General features: G+C 36.2%; 1 protein-coding gene across 2 annotated transcripts in view; it reads left to right on the top strand.

The window, feature by feature from the left end:
• Positions 1-25097, top strand: part of PDCD6IP (programmed cell death 6 interacting protein) — a 63640-nt gene that overhangs the window by 14834 nt on the left and 23709 nt on the right. Inside the window, exons 4-10 of one of the 2 annotated variants that reach the window (XM_028479670.2) lie at positions 4540-4667; positions 6955-7108; positions 8280-8380; positions 10629-10760; positions 17422-17644; positions 18977-19100; positions 21368-21545. In XM_028479670.2, the coding sequence (XP_028335471.1) occupies positions 4540-4667; positions 6955-7108; positions 8280-8380; positions 10629-10760; positions 17422-17644; positions 18977-19100; positions 21368-21545 (1040 nt within the window). The remainder of the gene's footprint in view (positions 1-4539; positions 4668-6954; positions 7109-8279; positions 8381-10628; positions 10761-17421; positions 17645-18976; positions 19101-21367; positions 21546-25097) is intronic. The other variant, XM_024116532.3, reaches the window with a different exon arrangement.

Genomic DNA, 25097 nt, shown 5'->3' with positions numbered 1-25097 from the left:
CCTGTGAGCCATGGCCGCTGAGCCTGCGCGCCCGGAGCCTGTGCCCTGCAACGGGAGAGGTCACAACAGTGAGAGGCCCACGTCCAAAAAAAAAAAAAGTAAAGGACTTCTAGTGCTGTTGTGACAAGCAAGTTGTTTGGCTGAGAATAAGGAGCAGGTAGCAGGAGAGCCAGGAGACACTTAAGTGAGATAGTTTAAGTTGATGAACTGAGGTCCTAGAGGAATTGGGACACACAAAAATTGAAAGCATAAGTAAAGCAGGAGGTAGATCATCAAGGCATTTCTAATAGCAAATATTGGGAATTAAATGTCCATCACTAATGTTTTGGTTAAATAAAGCACAGGCTGCCCATTCATTAGAATATTGTGTAATTTAGAATATTAAGAATGATAATGCAAATATATATTTGTTGACATGTACATCTGTGTCCATTGAATATCCAATGAAAGGCCTGTTACAGGTGAGCGCTGCTGCCTTGAATTGATGTAACTTGGGGCCCCAGAGCTGGTCTCTTTGGAACACCTTTTGTATGGAAACCAGGGTGATTGCTGCTTCCTGGAGTTGTGCACTCCAGGCACCCTGAATATAGTATAGTGTACTATCTGTGAAAAATTGGGTATGTGAACATGTATGTACTTATTTGTCAAGATACTCACCAAAAATTATTAGGTAACTCTGGGAGGATATTGAGTGATTTTTAATTTATTTTCTTGTGTGTGTGTGTGTGTGTGTGTGTGTGTGTGTGTGTGTGTGTGTGTTTAAACAATTGTTTGAATTTTAGAACAACTATTTTTATAATCAAGCTGTTGTCATTTTGAAAAGCTTAATGAAAAAGAAGAGCTCAGATAAAAAAACATTTCCTTGTGTGTGTGTGTGTGTGTGTTTAAACAATTGTTTGAATTTTAGAACAACTATTTTTATAATCAAGCTGTTGTCATTTTGAAAAGCTTAATGAAAAAGAAGAGCTCAGATAAAAAAACAAGAATGAAGTTCAATATTAAGAAAAAAGAGCTATTTGAAGAAAGGAGAGTTGAACATTTATTTTTAAAAAACGCTGATTTAAGTTTAGATGTGATAGAAGAAATCATAAAGGAAAAAAGTTTTAATTACAAGAAAAAGTTTTCACAAAATCTCTTATACGTGAGAAATTGTCAAAATAAATGACAGACAACAGCCTGGGATGATAATGTTTATAGGAAATATAATAGGCTGGCATATATATCTTATATATAAAAAGTTTACTTTTATCTGTTGCTTGGAATATATTTCATTCTTCTTTAAGTCCACCGACTCTCTGTCATATATGCTGGATGAGTTGCTTCATATTTAGACTGTGACTTTCTTGTATGGCTCTGTGTGCGTGTGTGTGTGTTTTTAGAAGTTCTAATTGCTCCACCACCAGACACATTCTGTGCTTTTATCATATTCTCAAGACTTTCCAGACTCTCGGTCTTACTATTTATCTCTCTGGACTCACCTTTTCCTGAGTGACTCTTCTGTTCCCTTTGGCCTCATCTGTTTTCTTGCTTGAATCTGGACTGTTTGCTATATAAATCTGCTGTATAACTATTATCCCTTAGTTTAGAGCCATTGTTTTCTGGGTATTGTGTCTTCCTCTTTTGCTGGAATATACTCTTAAGTAACTTTCTCAGAAAAGGTCAAATTTCTGAATCTCTTCTTTGTGGAAATGTCTGTATTTTGCCCTCACATGAATTTGGTTTGAAATTCTGCTTAGGTTAGAAACCTTGGAGTCACTCTTGACATTGTTTCACTTCACTCCCTACATTCAGTGAATTCATCAGCAAATCCTATCAGATTTTCTTTTGAAAGATATTAAAAATCCAGTCACTTCTCAGCACCTCTGCTCGTGCTGTTCTGGTCAGGGCCACCATCAACCCTCGCACCTATTGCAGCAGCTACCTGTCCTAATCTCTGGCCTCCACCAGTGCTGCTTCCCCACAGTCTGTTGTCCACCGGGTGGGCTGAATGTGTCTCTGTTCAAAACTCTGTTGACTTCTTGCCTCACTCAGAGTAAAAGCTAAAGCTTTACAGCAGAGTTGGCTCTCTTACCTCCCTGACATCATTGCTTCCCATTTAGTCCCTTGTTCCCCTTTTTTTTAGCCATACTGGCTTTAATATATGTTGAATTAATTAGAATCATATTTCTTCAGAACCTGAAGGCATTGTTCCCTTGCCTTTTACTATCCAGTGTTACTGATGAAAAGTCTGCTGAGTATTCTTTTGTAGGTGACCTGTTCCTCTTTTCTTGGGAAGATTTTTACAATTTTCTCTTTATACTTCATGGTTAGAAATCTCAAAAGATCTAATTGGCTTTCATTTGGGGTATGGCATTTTATTGTTGGCCCTTTCAGATGGAAGACTCATTATCTCCTTTCAGCCCTGGGAAATTTTCATACATTTCTTCGACAATTTCTTCTTCATTTTTTCCTCTCTTCTGTTCAGAATGCTGTATTAACTGATGTTAGTTGTTCTGAGCTACTCACTCACAACTTTTACACGTTTCATTTTGTTTTCTCTTTATGGGCTGCCTAGATATTTTCTAACCTTTCTTTTGAAAAACTTTTAGCAATCAAGTTTTTAATTTCCAGGAACTTTTTCTTATTCATGGATTGTTCTTTTTTTAATAACATCCTGTACTTGTTTATGGATGTACCATCTTTGAATCTCTTTAAGGATGTTAATGTGGATCTTTGAAATGTTTTCTATTATTGGAATTGTTTACTCTGGGCTCAGATTTTCAGTTCACCTTGATCTTTATTTTGCTGCATGTTCTACTCATCCTGGTTATTCTAGATTTTTAATACATTTATTTAGGAAAGTAGGTTAGAGTAGCTGGTGTGTATGTCTGCTTTACTTTATGGTGAGGAGGCTAGAATTAGGTTGGAGGCAAGCTAAAAGCTGACCATAATTACAAGGGAGACTACTAAAATGCTACATAACAAGGAGGGTGTTACTTTATGGCACTATTGTGTGGCACAAACACACAGCTGTAGTGTTGCTCCGATTTTCCTAGATGGTTTGTTCAGTATTTTTTGTAAGAAGCCTTCTGATTATTTTGGTTGGTGTTCAATACCTGGCACATAATGTAAGACCTTGAATGTCACTATGATTGAATTTGTTCTTTTTTAAAAAATTTTTTGTGGTTAAAAAAAACCCATAACCTAAAATTTACTATCTTAACCAATTTTTAAAAATTATTTTTTTTTTGGCCACACCACATGGCTTGCAGGATCTTAGTTCCCCAACCAGGGATCAAACCTGAGCCCCAGCAGTGAAAGCGCTGAGTCCTAATCACTGGACCGCCAGAGAATTCCCTGTCTTAACTAATATAAAGTGTACAGTTCAGAGGTGTTAAGTATATTCACATTGTTGTGAAACAGATCTCCAGAACTTTTTGATCTTGCAAATCTGAAACTCTGTACCCTTTAAACAACAACTCCCCTTTTCACCCTTTGCCCAGTACTTGGTAACCACCATTCTACTTTCTGTTTCTGTGAGTTTGCCTACTTTAGACACCTCATATGGGTGGGATCATAGAGTGTTTGTCTTTTTGTGACTAGCTTGCTTCACTTAGTATAATGTCCTCAAGGTTCATCCATGTTGTAGCATGAGACCCGATTTCCTTCCTTTTTAAGGCTAATATTCCCTTATAAGTGCACACCACATTTTGTTTCTGTTCATGAATCAGTGGACACTTGAGTTACTTCCACCTTTAGGCTATTATGAATAATTCTGTTACAAACATGGGTGTACAAATATCTCTGAGACTGAGACCCTGCTTTCAGTTCTTTTGGGTTTATGCCCGGAAGTGGAATTGTTGGATTATCTAGTAATTTTATTTCTAATTTTTTGAGGAACCTCCTTACTGTTTTCTACATGGCTGCAACATTTTACATTCCCACCAACAGTACACAGTGGTCCTAATTTCTCCACATGCCTGCCAACAACTGTTATTTACCATTTTGTTTGATAGTAGCTATCCTAGTGGATGTGAGGTGTGTAGATTCTTGGTTAGAATTGTATTTTAACCATATAATCTTCTATACCTCTGAGAGATGTATTAGCTGGCCTTCCCAGCTAATACTCTCACTCCTTTACGCTAGGAGGTGCTTGCCCTGGCGTAGGTTTGTAGTAGTGAGGAACTGGTTTGAATGTCATGGGAAGATATCGTTTTGAGAGAGGTGATGGAAAAATGGAAAGAATTTATTCTAATTGAATTTGAAATGACTTGAATGACTTTTCATTTTGAATCTGACTAATAGCAGTGTGGACGTAAAGGGAAGGAAAGATTAATTTATTGATCCTTGAGTTTTAGGTGATGAGAATATTGTTGTGGAAATAGATGCCTGGCAGGGCAGCTAGGAATATGGGAGTGGTATTATGGGTTAGAAAACAGGTCTGGAAACTTGTTTTCGTGCGAGCCAGTGGGATAGAGGCCCTAGTATTTCTCTTTGAAACATTCATTTTCTTTAGAACAAAAATAATCTGATAAATTTTTCCTTCTCAATTTTTTACAGCTCTTGCAAGCCTAGGATATGAAAAGAGCTGTGTGTTGTTCAATTGTGCAGCCTTAGCTAGCCAGATTGCAGCGGAACAGAACCTGGATAATGATGAAGGATTGAAAATCGCTGCTAAGCATTATCAGGTACGCAGAACAGTAGTTACTACATAACCATCAACGCTAAGTTGGATTAAATTGAAAATAATTTGCATTTAGGTTTATAAATGTTTCTTTACACACAGATGCTTTCTTGAAAAATAATGTACTTTTTAATGAATTGATACATATTTTTGAAGCCCTTAGATAAACTACTTACTTGTGGATCCAGCTCTGTTTTTCCTCACCATTGTATACCCAGCACCTAGCACAGTGCCTGGCACATAATAAAGGCTCAGTAGATGTTGGGAGAACAAATGATTAAATGTTTTGAGGTGAAATCCTTGGCAAGTCCCTTTTAAATAAATGACCTCATTTAAAATATTTGTACATTATTTTTACATAATTTTTCTTAGAGAGACACACTAAAAATTTTACCAGTGTCACAAAAATTAAGACCTCTTGGCAAGAAAATTTTAACTCTGAGCTTGAGGAGAGGTCATAGTTAAATGTGGTCAGATGTGTAATGTTCTTAAGTTAGCTAAATTTAGATTTTAGATACAATCATTTACTAATATGGCATATTATTTGGCGGCAGTATGTTATTTACTCAGCTTTTCTTTTTTGTTTCAATTTAAAAAACTAAGTGATTATTGTTAAGTGATATCTATAATTATGTTTTCATGTTTTATATTCCTTTATAATTTACAGAGTATGTTGATGTTCACATAAACTTTTTAATGCATGTTATATAATGCCATTTTCATTTTACAGACAAGGAGACTAAAGGGCAGAAGTGTTAATAAAGTGGTAGATTGGAGTTTCAGGTGTTCTGACTCCAAATTTTATGGAATTCCAAATGCTTCTTATACTGTCCCTCATGGCTCTGGAATTTGCTTGTTTCAGAGGTGGAGTTTGATCTTTCCCATTGTTTAAGTTTAGAAGAGAGGTGAAGAATGCTGTTCTAAGAAAGTGAGAGGAAAATGTACTTTAAGCACACAACATGCTCCCAATTTTAGATGGGCACAGATGACAAGCATGGTGCATATGCCTTTCCTTTGTGAGGCTATAAATGGCAAATATTTTAAAATGTGAAAGTGAAGTAAAATTTTATTTAATTTTCCATTCATTGTAACTCCAGTAGTTGGCATGTGAAATCTTAGAGGGCATTCTGAATTACTGAGAATATGTTCTATTCTGTGAGTCACCTCTGTGATTCACAGCAGGGTCCCCTAGTGTGATGGAAAGAGATCCTAGATCCCTGTCTGGGCTGTTCGCTGCCAAGAAGCTCTGTGCCCTAGGCTAGGTTCTGTAAACTCTGTATGTCTCTAGTTCATATTTGTGAATGAGAGACTGGATCCCTTGCAGTTCTAGTCTGTGATTCTGTGAGTTTACTAAGCAAGTCAGCTGATCACTCCTTGGAGACATTCTAGTTTTATGATACTTCATGACTGCAGCAATCATTGATGTTTACTTCAGTACAGTTAACCTTGAGTTAGCTCTGTGTAGTGTAGCTGCATAACCCCCAGCACGTTTTAAAAAAAAAAATTTATTTGTTTGGTTGTGCTGGGTGTTAGTTGTGGCTCACCAGCTCCTTAGTTGCGGCTCCAGGGCTCCTTAGTTGTGGCACATGGGCTCCTTAGTTGTGGCATGAGAACTCTTAGTTACAGCATGCACGTGGGATCTAGTTCCCTGACTAGGGATTGAACCCAGGCCCCCTCCATTGAGAGTGCAGAGTCTTATCCACTGCACTACCAGGGAAGTGCCCCCCAGCACTTTTTAATCCCAGACTTCCACCTTTTTTTTCCCCAAGGTTATTTATTTCATAAAAGCGAAGTTATTTTAGTGTTAACCTCAGCGAAATGTAATTGAGAAGAAAAATCTGATGGGGAACATTTCAGCAGGGAGCTCTGAAAGCCAAATAAAAAATCTGTAGCAATGGATAGTCATGCTGTTCCCCAGAGGACTAGATATCAGTACTATTTAAGGTTTCCCCTAAGTATGGCATGTTTAATTATTTGAGAGATGAATTTGGGACCAAATCAAGAGCATTTCAGGACTAAAAACATTTTAATAATGTTTTATCCCTGCCTTTGTTCTCATGTTAGTTTTGAGGAAGTATTTCTAAAAAGTTTAATCAATTTGTCCCATCAGTTTACTTTGTTTGTTACTGCACTTGACTTTAATGTACGTTCAATCTCTTGTTATTCTATAGTGTTTTAGAAAACTGTCCTTATTGTCTATAGGTCAGATGTAAGTGGTTTTGTGTGTAACAGTAGAAAATTGTCTTGCTGAATTCTTACAGATTTAAAAGAAATTCTTTTCTTTCCTCTAGTTTGCTAGTGGTGCCTTTTTGCATATTAAAGAGACGGTTTTATCTGCCTTGAATAGAGAGCCTACTGTGGACATATCTCCAGATACCGTTGGGACTCTCAGTCTTATCATGCTGGCACAGGCCCAAGAAGTATTTTTTTTAAAAGCCACGAGAGGTAATTCCAGTTTGTCCTATATTTTGTTGCATGTGAAAAGAAGTGACAGGCTTTTAAAATAAGAAGGTGATTGTAATATGTTCAACACAGAACTTTCCTCTTTGAATTTGACCCACGGATTATTGAAAATTTTCCGCTTTCCTTTTCTGACCTTAAGGTGGTACAAATGCACATTTAAGAATGTAGGCTGTGTTTGAAGTCTTTTATGAAATATATAGTTACTGTCTTAAAACACTGAACTCTGGAATAGTATTTATATAGGTTTGTAATATGTCAAAAATTCATTCATTCAGCAAATAAGTATTGTGTACAGCTGTGTGCCAATCCCTGTGACAGGCTCTAGATAGAGTTAGCAGACAAACAAGAATTTTGTTTTCTGGAAGCTTACAATTTATTGTGGGGTGGTGATAAATAAGAAATTAAGTGGCCAAGGTAATTTTAGAGAGAGATAATTGCTATGAAGAAAATAAGATGTGATAATGACTGGTGGTCTGGCAGTTGGGTAAGGATGTAGGGGGAGTCATGCTATTTTAGATTCATCATTCAAGAAGAGTTTCTTTGAGGACGTCTTGTTTAAACCAGACTTAACTGATAAGAAGGAGCCATCCAGGCAGAGTCCCTGGCCCTGTGAATGAGGGAATAAGAACAATTCTTATAAGGCATGTGAGTTAGTATGAGAGATTAGAATAAGGCTGAATATGTAAGTACAGAGAAATTGAAAATAAGGGAGCAGTCCATCAGGTGGAAGCTAAATGAACTGGAAAAGTTTTTCTTTTAAAATAACAGCTTATATTGAGGTAGAATTCATAAACAATAAAATTTACCCCTTTAAAGTATACAATTCATTAGTTTTCAGTGTATTCAGAGTTTTGCAACAATCACCACTGTCTTGTTTTAGAACGTTATCATTACCCCCAAAAACCCCATACCCACTGTCAGTCACTCTCCATTCCCCTTTTCCCCCAGCTTCTATCAACTCCTGATCTATTCTGACTCTTTGGATCTGCCTGTGGAATAATTAAGTTGTATGCAGAATTGACTTCATCAATAAGAATTTTTTAAGACAAATGTACAAACTTGTGATCTCAATGTCTATACTGACTTATTATGATATATCAGATTATTTTATATATATTTTCATTATAATGGTCAATTTAATATTTTATTCCAGATAAAATGAAAGATGCTATCATAGCTAAATTGGCTAATCAGGCGGCAGATTATTTTGGTGATGCTTTTAAACAGTGTCAGTACAAAGATACTCTCCCTAAGGTCAGTTATTGTTTTTGTAAATACTCCGTTGTTTTGCTTGTGGAATATTTGGACATTTTTGTGTATAAGAAGCAAACTAAAAATTATGTTTTATAAAGAAATATGAAATTTAAGGAGAGGCATTTGAAGAGTATATTTGTAGAAACAGTTTTTTATTTAAGATGCATGACAAATTCTCTTTCATATTTAGGGGATGCCTTTGCTTCCACTCTTTACTAAACTTGTTTCTCCAAGCTAAAACTCTTGCTGGAAAATTTTGAACACCTGTCTCCAGTAATTTTATCAGATCAAGGCATTGTGTAGTTTTGAATCATTGGTTATTTGGTACAGCATGAGTACTTGAGCATGTTGATTATTCACCCTTTTAATTATTGTCCTGTTTTCTTAAAGATGAATCTTAAAGCGCAAAAACAGACATAAAGACAAAAGGAAAAGGAAACTTAACAAATTCATCCAGTACTTTGATTAGAATTAAGTTTTGCCAACAGGGCTAGAAAATTGGGCTGCTATTGGACAGCTAAGGAAAACAACCATCTAAAACCATATATCACAGGAAGTATTAATTGTTTTAATATAAACCTTTCTGAAGTGGCATTTGAAGAGACTAGTCAGTGATGATCATTTGTAAATGACAAAGCAGATGATTATACTAAGAAGTAAATTCAGAATGCTTAAAAATGGAAACTTACAGACTGAAATGTAGTATGATTCAACTGCTTTCTTTCAGAAATGTTCAAGGAATTAGTTTTGTCTGTATGATAGCAAATAGTATTGGTTACATGCTCTTTTGTAGGGAAATTTATTGATTTATAAGTCATTCAGGAATCTTTATAAATTATGAAATTGCAGACAATTTTGTGGTGAAATAAAAAAGCATGTAAGTACATCAACACATTAGTCAGAATATGAGCACTAGGGAATTTGAAGATTCCTGGAGATTTAAAATTCACCAAGAGATCAGTAGAAATTTGCCCAGGACTCTTGGGTAGTAATAGTGTTGCTCTTAAAAAGAGACTTGGGATCTCCTCTCACCTTTTTTTCATCTGGAAGACCTCATGATCAGCTGCACAGTGTACCGTTACATCCTGTTGGGCCATTAGTTCAGTCCTGTCCTGGAGAGAAGAATGTCACCTACAAAGACTCGGAAACTACCTCTGCACCAATCCTGGTATTCCTTGAAAATCTCCTGTTTAAGTACCAAGTTGCTCCAGACTTACCTTGAGAACTGGCATGAGTGCAGTTTGAGATTTAGATGTCTTTTATTTTTTGCCTTTTTACTAATAAAGCTCATAAGGTATTTTCATATTCTAGTTATAAAACTGGAATATCTGCAAGTAGTGACCCAGGAAGCTAGGAAATTATTCACTGGGAGACAGGAAAGCTCACAAGGTAGTAATTCAGTTTTTGATTCTCTTATTTTTTTTGTCTAGACAGTGATTGTCTAGTATATTTCTTGGATATTATATGGCATGTACTTCCTAAAAACAATGAGGTTATAGGCTAGGATTTGACATTTTAGAAGATCCTCTACTGCTTTTTTGGTTCATGTTTTTGGATCTTCTAAAATTAATTTTGACTGGAATTTTTTTCAAAACAAATTAAGGTAAAATAACACTTTATCATATTAGTCATTAGCTTAGTGCATTTGTCTGTTTGCTATGTGTTTTTGAGTATGTGATACTGAGTAATTTTTATATGGCTAAAAATCATCTTTATTCAAAAAGTCTCTTAGGACATGAATTTAAGAGGGAACTTACTTTACTGTCTTTTGTCTTTTAAACATGTTGAAACAGTCAGCTATAGAGCAATTTCATTAGTATATGTGAGTAATGGTGGTTTAGTTAACTCTTAAGGGCTGGGTAAGGGCTCACAAGAAAGCTTCTAAAGCCTTGTGCTTGGTATTCCTCTGCGAATGTCCATTCTACTTCTCTCTCTAATGCATGCTTTCCTTTCTTTGTAAACAAAATGTTGACTTCATGGCTCAATTAAAGTGAATTGTAAAAGCTTAATTGGCGTCATTTAACAGTTAAAAAGAAAAGAACACAAACCTTAACTCTAATTGGAAGAAAAAAACTGAATTCATTGAATCCAGTCTATGCAAAATCATGTGGTCTTCTCTGTTTACACCTGACTAACCTATCTCTAAACCATTAATGGGGTGATTCTAATTTCTGTCTCCTTTTCCTTTTTCTTCCTGCATCCCATGTTGTCTGTGGTGGTTTGTGTGGTTGGACTCTCCCCTGGTCAGTATTTTTATTTCCAGGAGGTGTTCCCTGTCTTGGCTGCAAAGCACTGTATCATGCAGGCCTATGCTGAGTACCACCAGTCTATCCTGGCAAAACGGCAGAAGAAATTTGGAGAAGAGATTGCAAGGTTACAGGTGAGTTTCTCAGAATTAAATATTTAAGTAACTTGGATTTCTCTCTTTTTTTTTAAAAAAAAATTATTATTTATTTATTTATTTAGGGCTGTGTTGGGTCTTCGTTTCTGTGCAAGGGCTTTCTCCAGTTGCGGCGAGTGGGGGCCACTCTTCATCGCGGTGCGCGGGCCTCTCACTGTCGCGACCTCTCCCATTGCGGAGCACAGGCTCCAGACGCACAGGCTCAGTAGTTGTGGCTCACGGGCTTAGTTGCTCTGCAGCATGTGGGATCTTCCCAGACCAGGGCTCGAACCCATGTCCCCTGCATTGGCAGGCAGATTCCCAACCACTGCACCACCAGGGAAGCCCGGATTTCTATTTTTTTTTTAGTGAGATTCCCAAGTTTGCTCGTAAAACCTTTCCCACTCATTTCCCCTGTCAACAGAGTCAGGTGATTGTTTTTATTTTCTAGGCTATACCTACTGTGTGCTTTTTTTTTTTTTTTTTTTTTTTTTGTGGTATGCGGGCCTCTCTCTGCTGTGGCCCCTCCCGTTGCGGAGCACAGGCTCCGGACGCGCAGGCTCAGCGGCCATGGCTCACGGGCCCAGCCGCTCCGCGGCATGTGGGATCCTCCCAGCCCGGGGCGCGAACCCGGGTCCCCTGCATCGGCAGGTGGACGCGCAATCACTGCGCCACCAGGGGAGCCCCCAAAATTAAATTATTATATGATCTAAGCTGAATATTTAACCAAGATGAAAGGAGAGTATTTTGTTTTTAAAACGCGCAACCACTGCGCCACCAGGGAAGCCCACTGTGTGCTTTTTGAAGTCTCATATTTTATCTAAAAATTTCATGCAAAATTTGCATTCAGTTTTCTTTTATTTATCCATGTTTATTTTAATATAAAATATTCTAAATTAATTATATGCTCCAGAAAGGATGTGGAGTACTTAACTTATGGCCTAGCCTTGGTCTAAATTGGGTCATTACAATTCCACAGCTTGAAAAGGACAGTGGTAATAGATACATAAATAGATTTGGTAATCAGCAGAGTACCTTCTATGCTGTTGTATCAGCACTGGGTGTGTGAGAAACTTGATGTGACATCTGGGGCAACTTTGCAGCAGGGGCAAGGGCTGTTTACATGAGCTGTTTGTATTTTGAGGGTTGGTAAGCAGAGGGTAGGAAGAGGACTGTTAAGGAAACTTAAATATGGGCTGGTATTAGAAGATACTATGCAAATCTTATTTAGGAAGTTAAGTTTAGTCTTTTCATGAGAAAAGAAACCCAAGTTTTATAAAAAATAAAATGTATGCTTGTATTATGCTCCACACCTCCACACTGACAAAATCAGAGATGGGCACACTCAGATTATCAAACATATTTTATTTTTCTAGGGATTCACTTTGATTATAATAACTTAGCATCATATGAAAGCATTATATGAAAATGCTTCTGAGAAGAGGGTTTCTGGGGGAGAGATTTTTTTCAGGGTAGCATATTTAAAGTATTAGGAGTATTAGGAGTTTTGACTGAAAGAAGAACACACAACATAAGAGTTGGAGTTTAAGTTTTATTCAGGGACTTTACTGAGGACTGTGGCATGGGAGACAGCCTCTCAGTAGCTCTGGGGAACCACTCTGAAGAGGTAGGGGAGACACCAGCTTATATATGATTTTGGCTAAGGAATATGTACAGTCGGTCAGGCTTACATCTCAGTAACATTACTGCTAGTCACAAAGAAAAGATATCTCAAGTTAATGATTTTAGTGCTTTTCTATGTGTGGGAAGATGTGGGAATCTGGGTTCATTAAAATTCTTCCTCAGATATGCATCTAACTGTCTAAGGGGCCTGTTTTTCGAAAGCACAGAGTGCCTCTACTTGTTTTTCATCCCTAATTCCTCTCTCAGGGAGCAGTGTTGGTCAGCCACTGCAGTGGATAATGACTGGGTGATGAGCACTGCTGTTTGTTTTACAGAAGTTTAGCTTTTTTATTTTGGGGGAATTCTGGGACTATTATATTCAAATAAGCCTTTATTCTCTATAAACCAGTTATATAAGAGCCTCTTTGAAATTTTAATCTAATTTTTTAAACCCCTCTGGAAAAAGGAAACTTTCAAACTCATAACAAGAGATAAAGACTTTTTTCAGTTATGGACACACAAGAGTTTATAACTTCAGTTTTACACCTTTAGTCATAGGTCAGAAGTTAACATATAGAACACAAATACTTACTGATTCATATCTCCAAAGGCTGTTCCTCTTTCCATTAAGTATGAGATATTTTTCTACTTGATTTGAGCTCAGAAATAGGCAAACAGAACAAAACAGACAAAAAAGATGACCAGCAACTCATATTCTCCGTAGTCTCTCCTTCTGCCCCATGTACCTGATGGTTGCACCATTCAATCAGCTTTGCAATCATTGTTAACAATAATGGGGAAAAACATATTAGTCACGAGCAAACCAGAAATAAAAACAAAATCACAAGAGTCAGGAATATCACAATAGTAGGTAAAATAACAAAGGGAAAATTGCTGCTTGTGATTCACTTCTGGGGCCAAGAAAAGTTGTACCTGGACTTATACAGCTCATGCAGTGTGCTTATTGGACAGTGCAGTTCATTTGGCTCCAGAAGGTGGGTCCACTTGATCATCCTGGTGGAGTCTCTAAAGCTGCCAAGGTACGATCTTCAAAAAGACATAAAAATACAGTTGATACTTGAACAACACAGGCCTGAGCTGTCCAAGTCCGCTTATATTGCAGGTTTATTTCAATGAATAAATATTTGGATCTCTGTATCTTCACGTTCTGAATTTATGGATTCAACCAAATGCTGGTCGTGTACTATGTTTAATCTGCAGATGCAGAGTCTGGGTACGGAGGGCCAACTGTGGGACTTGAGGATTTGGATTCTGGTATCTGTGGCAGATCCTGGAACCAATCCCCCGTGGATACTGAGGGATGACTCTATACAGATAAAAAAAATGTGACTCAGATAGAATGAATACCTACCAGAATTTATTTAATTCATTAATGAGGGACTTAATGAGATGATAAAACTGATTTGGTGAAAGTATTGTTTTTTTCTTTGTTATGATAGTAGCTTGTAGATATTAAGGAGATTGTTTATGCTTCTGTATGAATTTTATTTAAGTATTTACTATGGAAAATTTCAAAAAAATATATATATATAAAAGTAAGAATCATCAGATATCCATTACCCAGCTTCAGTGATTATCAATATTTTGCTTTGCGTTTCATGTTTCCCCTTCCCCTCTTATTTTTTTGGAGTATTTTCAGCTGTCTTATGTATCATTTGATCCTTAAGTTACTTCAGTGTATGTAAGTCTTAAAAAAATTAAAACCACAATGTCATCCTATCTAGCACAATTAATACTAATTAATAATTAATTCTAGTAATCTAATAGTATCCGAACATAGTTTATGATACTAAAAAATCAGCTTTCTCTGATTTTTTCTAAAATGTGTTTTTACAGTTGGTTTGTTCAAATGAGGATTCATACATGGTCCTCATGTTGCATTTGGTTGATATGTCTCATGAAGTTTTAATTTGTAACGGCCTCTGCTCCCCAACTGCCATGTTGAATTGTCCTCATTTTTTCTTGTTTTGTATGTTTCTTACACTGATTTCTGTGATGTCTGTTATCTCTTTCATGTTCCTTGCATAAATCTTACAGTCTTCCTTAAACTATTTTCGTATTTTTCTTCACTTTCTTTCCTGAGTTCTGCAGGTCCTGTTTCACATTCTCTTGCTATCTATCACCCACTGTTATCTGGGCCATCTGGTCCTCTGTTCATATTTTGTGTGTCTTTGGTACTGTGATTGCATCCTTAAGTTTTTAGCTTATTTTAGTTTTTTTAGTATGCTGTGTTCTTTGCTTTGTGGCAATATTTCTTTCTTGTTTTTTTTTTTTTGGCTGTGCTGCGAGGCTTGCAGGGTTTTAGTTTCCCGACCAGGGATTGAACCCGAGGCCACAGCAGTGAAAGTGCGAGTCCTAACCACTGGACTGCCAGGGAACTCCCTGTGGCAACGTTTCTTCAGTGAATTTTCATTATCTGTTGGAAAGTTAAACTGCTCTTTTTCATCCTTTTCCTTATGGTTTCTTAGTGTTGAGGCAGATGGGATGCCTTGTCAGTCACTTGTGTTTGAATGAGCTTGATTTTAGTTGGGGAATAGCAAGAGGTTCCTGGGTGGGGGAACCGCAGGGTATCTTTCCAAGCCTCCTTGTGTAGGGCCCTTCCTCCTCTCCTCCTCTCTGCTTCTCAAAGCCTGGTGTAGGAAGGATTCCACTTCTGTGCCTGTATTTCCCGGAGTTCCTCACAGCCTTTGCTTTTCCAGGTGATGCATCTACTTTCAGAGTTTGTATTTTGTTGACATTTTCTAAGTGCTTATCCCCTTTCCTCCTTCTCCCCACTTTCAGTCCTCTGTTCTGCTTCCCCCAGCATCCCTGCCCTTGTAATTATCTGCCTCTGTGCTCAGCAGCTCCTTGGGATGACGCTCCTCAGTATTCCATTTTTCCCGTGACCCCTGGGTGGCTCCAGGCAGGCCATTTGGCTTTACCTTTATCTTTGAGCTGGCAGCTGTCACCTCATTGCATTTCATTGTTTTTAGATTTGCTTAATTAAGCACTTTCCCGGTGGGGCCCTTAGCCTTCCCCTGCTGTATTCAGCATTTCTTATGCTCTTAATAATTTTTCAGTGTGGGGGAGCGTTTGACCACATTTACAAATCAAATTTGATGTACAGATCACTTTAAAAAGTGATTTAAATTTGTGCATTTTCCCATCTCTTGGTTTACACTAAAGGTATAGCTTTTGTTTTCTTTGTTTTGGTTATCCTTGTTTCTATTTCATGTTAATCTTGCACATATATTTTAAAATTTATTCCTGTATATTTTGTCTTCCTGTTGCTAGTAACAATGGATTTTTTCTTTAGTTATCTTTTCAAATTGGTGGTTGTTTATCTGTATTCGCTCTGTTGATTTTGAATCTAAGCTATCTCTTATTTAGAATAGTTAATTCTCTTAGCTTTTGCTGATATACAAATATATACCAGCAAAAGCTGGTAAATAATCATTGTTCCTTTTCTTTTCTAAATTTTATACCTCTAATTTTATCCTTTTGTCTGGTTATTTTGACATGTTCTGTGTTCTATGTTCATGACGATACTGGTGATCTTTGTTTTATTTTGACTCTAGGAATGTTTCTTTTATTTTTCTGCTAAGCATGAGATTAGCTTTGGAGGTTAAGATTTTAACATGTTAAGGAACTGGATATCTATTTTTATTTTACTAAAATTTAAAAAAATGTCAAGAGAATATTTTATCAAATGATTTTTCAACGTCTTTGGAGATAATTTGATTTTTTATTTTTTATTTTTTTAATTTTTATTTTTTTTGCGGTACGCGGGCCTCTCACTGTTGTGGTCTCTCCTGTTGCGGAGCACAGGCCCCGGAAGAACGCAGCTCCGCGGCATGTGGGATCTTCCCGGACCGGGGCACGAACCCGTGTCCCCTGCATCGGCAGGCGGACTCTCAACCACTGTGCCACCAGGGAAGCCCTAATTTGATTTTTTAAACTTAAATTTTATTATTTGGAGAATTACATAAGTAGGTTTTCTAATATTAAACCATTCTTGTAATCTTGTAATTTTGTTGTTTTAGACTGCTTTATCTCTTCATGTGGCCGCTTTATATAGATGGTCTTTATATACCTGAGAATATTATGTATTCTCTAACTGTGGAGCCCAGGGTTCTCCATGTCTGGTAACTCAAACTCATTAATTATGTTGTTCAGATCTTCTATAATCTAACACATCTTTTGTTTACTCCATTTATTTCATTTATTTCTGAGACAGGAATGTTAAAATTGTCCATTCTAATACTGGGTAGATTTATCAATTTTTCATTATAATTGTTTATATGGATAAACACTTTTAAATACAATATTTAAGAGGTTTTATATCTTTCTGGCAAATTGGAAAGTGTTTTATACTGAATTTATCCCTAATAATGCTTTTGACTTTATTGTCTATTTTATCTGGTGTTACTATACCTAACACCACCTAAGTAATTTGAACCCTAACTTTATGTGAGGCATGTGTTCATCTTATGTATCACAAGGGCAGCCTTTAAAGAAAAGATTCCTATTGGTGCTGACACAGCATGCTTCCTTGTTGATTTCCTATGTTGCATAATTTTTTTCTGACTCACCCTTTTCATGACGGGTATAGCCCTTTGAGGTTCCTGCCTTCATGTGGAGGGTGAAAGGGATGTTTCTTAGTTTTCCGTCTTATGTAGTTTCAAGACCCCTGTCTTAAGTCTCCCTGAGGGCTTTTAATGCATTTTAATAGCTCGTCCTTTGGGTACAGAAATACCCAACAGCCAGAGCCAGCTTTCCTCAATGTCAGTTTATAGTTTTGATTTCTTTTATTTTCTTGGTAATTCATTCATGTCTTTAAAGGGATATCTGCTCTGTATTATTCTTCATTTTTGATATTTTGGTATTTGTGATGGGAGAATTTCTAGGCTGTTCTGTTGACCACATTTCTAGTAATGCCAGTCCTCAAAGATTTTTTTAAAAAACCAGTGCTTGGATACCTGGTTGAAAAAAAGAAAGAAAATATTCTTTTATTTTATTTTTTTTACATTTTCTTAAGCATGCAGCAGAATTGATTAAAACAGTGGCATCTCGCTATGATGAATATGTCAACGTGAAGGAATTTTCTGACAAAATCAACCGTGCCCTTACTGCAGCAAAGAAGGATAATGATTTCATTTATCATGATCGAGTTCCAGACCTTAAAGATCTAGACCCTATTGGCAAAGCCACACTTGTGAAATCTACGCCAGTCAGTGTACCCATCAGCCAGAAATTCACTGGTATGTCAACTGTTCAGAGGCACTTTAATCTTATTTATTTTTTCTGCAGTTTAATCTACTTTTTGTAGCTAAAATCACATAATTGCGATTGTATGCTTTGAATATAATTTGCATTCATGTTGTTCAAAGTGAATATGAGAATAAAAATTACAGTGAAATTTTAAGATGGAAAGTAAATGGTAGTAAAGCATAAAGTATATATACAACAGAGTCAGAAAACTTGAAACTGTGTCTGAGTAATGATAACGACGTCAGTGAGCATTTGTCTTTTTGTTAACATTTGTTATTTAAGATTCTGCTGATAAAAATAAACATACATAAATATGACTTTAAACACATAAACTTCTGGAGTCATGGTTGTATGAAATGTTATAATATCCTTGAATATTGTAGTTATAAGCAATATTATGGTAGCCTCTAGCTGAGATGCCAAGGATATTATTCTAAGTTATTGGGTGGTTATTTTACAGTTGGCCATCTGTATCTGTGGTTCCACAGCCATGAATGCAAGGAACTGCTGATTGAAAATATTCACATAAAAAAATTTCCAGAAAGTTCCAAAAAGCAAAACTTGAATTTGCCATCCTCTGGCAACTATTTTACATAGCATTTACATTGTGTTAAGTATCATAAGTAAGTTAGAAATGATTTAAAGTATTTGGGAGGATATTTGTAGGTTATATGCAAATACTGTGCCATTTTTTATAAGGGACTTGGGCATCCACGGATTTGGTATTGGCTGGGGGTCCTGGAAGCAATCCCCTGCAGATACCAAGGGACAACTGTACTTATTTCTATTTAACAAACACAAAGTGTCTACCATGTACCAGAAACTCTTTTCAGCACTTTACAAATATTAGCTCATTTATTTCTCAGAACAACTCCATGAGACAGGTACTATTATTATCCCCATTTGACTGATAAGGATACTGATGCAGAGTGGTTAAGTCATTTGCCCAAGGTTGCAGAGCCAGGAAGTGGTGGAGCTGGAAACCATAGCACTGTGGCCCACTCAATCAGTTTTCATCACCAAATAAGCATTGTTTTCTCCTGTGTAGATCTTCTTCACCAAAGATCCTTTAAACTTAATGACTAACACATCTTTAAAAGCTAAGAAAATTAAGTTCAAAGAAAAAGCTTTCGTTATCATTGTCCACGCATATGGTGATCTAAAAATTCTCTTCATCATTGTATTTTCAATAGTGATTTAGTTTTGTTCTTTAAATATCTGTAGACTTTTAATGTGAATATTGGAAAGGAAATATGACTAGTCACTTTACAGTTTGAGTTTTTGTCTTAAAATTTTGTTGAAATTTTGATTCCTAATTTTAGATCTGTTTGAGAAGATGGTTCCTGTGTCAGTGCAGCAGTCTTTGGCTGCCTGTGGTCAGAGGAAAGCTGATTTAGTTAACAGATCAATTGCTCAAATGAGAGAAGCCACCACTTTGGCAAATGGGTAAGTAGAGCTTAACTTTCATAAATTTATCTCTAAAGTTCTAATGTTTTCTGATTGATTATTTATGAACGTTGTAGTTTTCTGAGCTCAGAGCTGAATGTCAAGGATATTTGAAATAACAAATATAGACACACACACATTTCTTGGGGACACTATATTTACTGAACCCTGGCAAATATATTATAGTTGGAAGAAATTTAATTACTGAAACAAAGTGAAAATATTTGACCACTAATTTGTATTTTAGGAGATACTTATTTGAGGGAAATGTGAAGTAGAACTGAATTTTCAAGGTTAAGATACATGTACGTTCAGTATTGTGAAACAGTTTTTGTTTTTGGTGGATTGAAGACTAAGAAAATAATACATTGTTTTAAAAAAAATATTAAGTATAATTTTCACACAATAAAGTACACCCATTTTAAGTGTATAGTTCAGTTCTTTTTGATAAATATGTATACCCATGTAACTACCACCATCATGATCAAGATAGAGAACATATCCATCACCCTAAAAAATTCCCTCATGCCTTTACATTCAATTCCTCCTCCTCTACCCTCTAGCCACTACTGATCTGCTCCCTGTCACCACAGGTTAGTTTTACCTTTTATACAAGTTAATATAAATGTAATCATTATAACATGTGCAATATGTATATGACAGTATATAGTACATTATATACAGTAAATAGTACATTATATATGATATATATTGATAGTACATTATATACAGTGTATAGTATTGCTGCAGTATGTATAATATGCAATACTTGCAATATGCACAGCATGTATCAGTATATATTAAAAATGTGTTGGGCTTCTTTCACTTAGCATAATCTATGTTTTATGTATCAGTTTGATTTTTATTACTGAGCAGTATTTTTTTTATGGTTAAATAGTTTGTTAATTCTTTCACCTTTTGATGACATTTCAGTTGTTATGAACATTGATGTACAGATCTTTGTGTGCACATGTTTTATTTCTCTTGGGTAAGTAACCTAGGATTAGAATTGCTGAGTTGTATGGTTAGTGTATGTTTAACTTCACAGGAAATGTCCAGATGGTTTTCCAAAGTCATTGTTCCTGCACTGTTTGAGAAATGTACTTGCTCTGTATCCTTATCAGAACTTAGGATTGTCAGTCTCTTTAATTTTAGCCATTTTAGTGTTTGTGTAGTAGTATCTCATAGTGGTTTAATTTTCATTCCCCTGATGACTGACGATGTTGAGCAACTCTTCATGTGCTTATTAGCCATTCATATGTCTTTGTGAAGTGTCTGTTGAAATCTTTTTGCTCATTTTTAGAAACTGAGTTTTTGTTCTTAATAATTTTTAAAGAGTTCTTTACATATTTTAGAGGCAAGTCCTTTATCAGAAATGTTACTGAGAATGTTTTTTCCTAGTCTTGTTTGCTTTTTCATGTTTTTAATTTTGATAAATGCATAGGTTTTGACCTCATTTTACTTTTTCCAGTGAGAAAGCAACATAAGTTTACTCAAACATCCCCTCCATTACGTAAATGAAATAATAGAATAATAGTTATTGTGCCACGAAACAGAACAGATGAAGATTCTGTATTAATACATAGATCAACTGTGTACTCTTGAAATTTTGCTTAGATGATATGAAATTATAACCATTTTGTGTATTATTTCTGTTTTGTCACTGACAGTATAACAATCAGGAGTGTGATAAAAGATTGCTTTTTTTTTTTTTTTTTTTTTTTTTTTTTTGGGCGGTACACGGGCCTCTCACTGTTGTGGCCTCTCCCGTTGCGGAGCACAGGCTCTGGATGCGCAGGCCCAGCGGCCATGGCTCACACGCCCAGCCACTCCGCGGCATGTGGGATCCTCCCGGACCGGGGCACGAACCCGTGTCACCTGCATTGGCAGGCGGACTCTCAACCACTGTGCCACCAGGGAAGCCCAAGATTGCATTTTTAAAATAGAATTTTTGACTTTTAATTACTTAGACTGAAAGAAGTTAAGTTTACCTGTGAGCCAAAGGTATCTAGTATATTTTAATGCATATTTCTTACCTTTTAGCTTTCAGTTCTGAACTGTGAACCTAACTTAACTCTTTAATGATTTTCTTTTAATTTTATCAATCACTGATTTTCTGTTTTTCCTCTTTTTGCTTTATGTTTCCATTGACAGGGCTTACCCACTTTTTTGGAGTGCTAACTCTGCTGCTATTGATTTGGATGTAGGAGATCAGTGTTTTAAAGGAGGATTAGACCTCTAGATGACATAGTATCTCATTTTTTCAGGGTGTTAGCTTCACTTAATCTTCCAGCAGCAATTGAAGATATATCTGGAGATACTGTACCTCAGTCTATACTGACTAAGTCCACATCTGTGATTGAACAGGGAGGCATCCAGACTGTTGATCAGTTGATCAAAGAGCTACCTGAACTTCTACAAAGAAACAGAGAAATCCTAGATGAGGTATGTTTTAAGAGATTTGCTTTTCAAGTAAAAACTTTTCAGCACCTTGGTGTCCAGCAGGGATTAGGACTCAAGGCTTCTTCCTATTGGGTTTCACAAGGTAGCACTCATCATTTAGGTGACTTTGCTGTGACCCAGACAGAGTCTGCTCTTCAGCCTCAAGAGGAATTCTAATTGAGTGAAAATGGGGTCATATGTGTCTTAAGGGTATATAAATGCACATTACTGAAACTCGTATGACCATTGTGTAAAACTAGTATACTGTGAGAAATTACTATCACACAAACTGTTCAAGCTTTTCATAATTAATGATTTTTTTTTCCTATGAAAGATTAGGTCTCTGGTGAACAATGAATCAGACTAAGGAAGTTAGGCTATCAGATGTTTTATAAGCCCAGTATACCTGTCTTTTAGTAGAAAGGAGATTTTATCAATAAGAATGGAGCACTCAAGTTTTTTGGCTAAAGACAACTATTTGGCAATGTTATTCTCCTTTTATTGTGCTTTCACCTCTTTCCCCTAATTGATACATTTGTTTCTTTAGCTATAAATATATTCAGGCTGGTTATTTTGGCTTTTGTCAGTTTAGGAGTCACATCTTTTTTAGGTGACTTCTGTTCTCAATGCTTTAATTCATGTTTTGATCTTTCAGTTAACTGTCAGAGGATGTTGTATTTACATCACATCCAAGTACTTTGGGGCAAAGACGGAGTACTTAAGTACTTATGACAGTGTGAACCTTGGGGATAAGAATATATACCTTCCAGGGTTATTTAAAGGATTAACTAAAATAAAACAGAAATATTAATGTGAAAAAAGCTCATCTCATAATTAAGGGAAAACTGGCTTTATTAGTGTATGTGATATGTCTGTTGTCTGCCTATCTTAATATGAGGTATTTTTATTTATTTTATTTGATGTTCCTAACAGCCTTATGAGTCAGAGTCACTGTTATTCTGTCAGTTGTACTTGGAGAGTCTCATTTTAAGTAAGTTGTAAGTTGTGAAGCTGATACTGTTTTTGAGTGTTTATCTCTGTGGTAGCAAATTTAATTTTAGTCTTGATTTTGAGACAATTTAAAGTGTCCACTAATTTATTTTTTAAATGATAAATTTATCTTGCTTGGGAGCTGTTGGGCCCTTTCCATCTTAGATTCATGGATTCTGTTTCTTCAGTTACTCTTTTTTCCTCCATTCTCTCCTAATGAATTCCTGTTAGATTGATGGTGGTGCTTCTGGGTCAGTTCTTCACATCTCTCTCTCTTTAAAAAAAAAAAAAAAAAAAATTAATTAATTAATTAATTAATTTGACCGCACTGGGTCTTAGCTGCGGCACTTGGGATCTTTGTTGCCACCTGCAGGATCTTCATTGCAGCATGCAGGATCTAGTTCCCTGACCAGGGATCGAACCTGGGCCCCCTGCATTGGGAGCACGGAGACTTAACCCCTGGACCACCAGGGAAGTCCCACACCTCTTAAAGTTTCTATTACTTTTTCTCTTTGTGCTCTTGTTCTTTCTGGGAGATTGTCTCAGGCTAGCCATCCAGCTTATTAATTGGCTATTTAGCTGTGCCTTACTGTTTTTTCCCCCATATTTTTCATTTCCAAGATGCCTAATTGGTTCTTTTAATAAATCACCTGTATTTATCTCACAACTACATGTGTCTTTTTTTTTTGAGATAAAATTCACATAACATAAAAGTTCACCATTTTAACCTCTTTAGGCATTTAGTACATTCACAGTATTGTGTGAGCACCAACACAGTCTGATTTCAGAACATTTTCATCACCCCCCAAAGAAACCCTGTACCCATTAACTCCTCATGGAGTTAATGAGTCACTCCTCATTCTCCCTTTCCCCTTGCTCTTGGCAACCACAAATCTAATCTGTTTCTATAGATTTATTTATTCTGGACATTTCAGATAAACAGAATCATGCCTTTGGAGTGTTTTTGTCATAAAAGGGTGTTGGATTTTGTCAAATATTTTTTCTGTATCTGAAGATGATTATATGGGTTTTTTCCCCTTCATTTTACTAATACAGAGTATTACATTAATTGATTAATTGGTGTGAACCACCCTTGTTTTCCTAGTATATCCCACTTTGTCATGGTGTAGAATCCTTTTAATGTGCTGCTGGATTTGGTTTGGTAGTATTTTGTTGAGCATTTTGCATTTATATTCATAAAGGATATTGGTCTGTAGTTTTCTTGTTGTGTCTTTGACTTTCAACTTGTGTGTCCTTATGGTTGTGTCTTTTGTAAATGGCGCATAGTAAGGTTTTTCCTTTTTTAGTTTGACAGTCTTCATCTCTATTTGTAGAGGGTTAAATCCATATATATTAGCTGTGAGTATTCATATATTTGGAATCATGTTCTTCTATATTTTGTATTTTCTACTTGTCTCACTCTTTTGATTTCCTTCTTTTTGGGTCCCTCCTCACCCTCACTTTTTCCTCGTTTTATTGAATTTCCTCCATTTCTTTCTTTTTTTTTTTTCTTTTCTTTTTAACAGCATGGAAGTTGTACACTTATTTTTCTTCTTTAAAGTTCATTATGATGTGTCTGGGTGTGGGTTTATTTTCATTTAAATTGCTTGATATTCTGTTGGATCCAGTGAATTTGAGGAGTTGTGTCTTTCATCCATCCCGGAAAGTTCTTAGTTTTCACTTCTTTCAATATTGCTTTTTCCCTATTCTCATTATTATCTCTTTCTGGATCTCTGATATTGAATCTTCTCCCTTTATTTTCCAGGTCTTTTAACCACTTGTATTTTCTGTTGCTCTGTGCTTCATCTTGTGTGATTTCTTCTGGTCTGTCTTCCAGTTCACTGGTTCTCTTCAGTTATATCTCAGCAGTTTTTAACTATCCATTAACTTCCTAACTTTTTCATTTTATTTTTTTCATTTCCAGAAATTTTATTTGGTTCTTTTTCAATTCTTCTCATTCTCTTTCTCCTGTCATACTTTTATCTCTTATTCTAAACATAGTAAATATATTTATTTTATTTTTTTTATTTTATCATCTTAGTATCTGTGGTCTTTGTGGTTTGGTTTCATGATTTGTTATTTTTGCTGATTTTTTGCTAATTGTGGTTTGTTTCCTCTTATTTCAGTGTTTTTTGTTTTGTTTTTGTTTTGTTTTGGTGTGTTCCTGTATTTTAAGACTGTTAATTTGGAGGGTTTTTTCTTTTTTTTTTTTCTTTGTGGTTAATCTTTTACTCTGAAATTCATCTTAGGACTTTGTGTCACACAGGTATTATGATTTCCAGTTCTAAGTTCAGGCTTTTGATTAGGAATCTTAAGGTGATACTTCTTTTCTATTTAGAGCCAAGATTCAGACAGGTAAGTTCCCTTCTCTTGGGCAGTTTTCCTTTTTAAAAATTTGTCCACCGAGTGTCACCCATTTGGAAGTGACCCATTTTTTTTTTTTTTTTTTTTTGTGGTATGCGGGCCTCCCTCTGCTGCGGCCTCTCCCGTTGCGGAGCACAGGCTCCGGACGCGCAGGCTCAGCGGCCATGGCTCACGGGCCCAGCCGCTCTGTGGCACGTGGGA

Source organism: Physeter macrocephalus, chromosome 18 (genome assembly GCF_002837175.3).
Source record: "Physeter macrocephalus isolate SW-GA chromosome 18, ASM283717v5, whole genome shotgun sequence".
Lineage (NCBI taxonomy): Eukaryota > Metazoa > Chordata > Mammalia > Artiodactyla > Physeteridae > Physeter > Physeter macrocephalus.
Note: the sequence above shows the minus strand (reverse complement) of the source record. Positions and strands in the feature narration are given on the sequence as shown.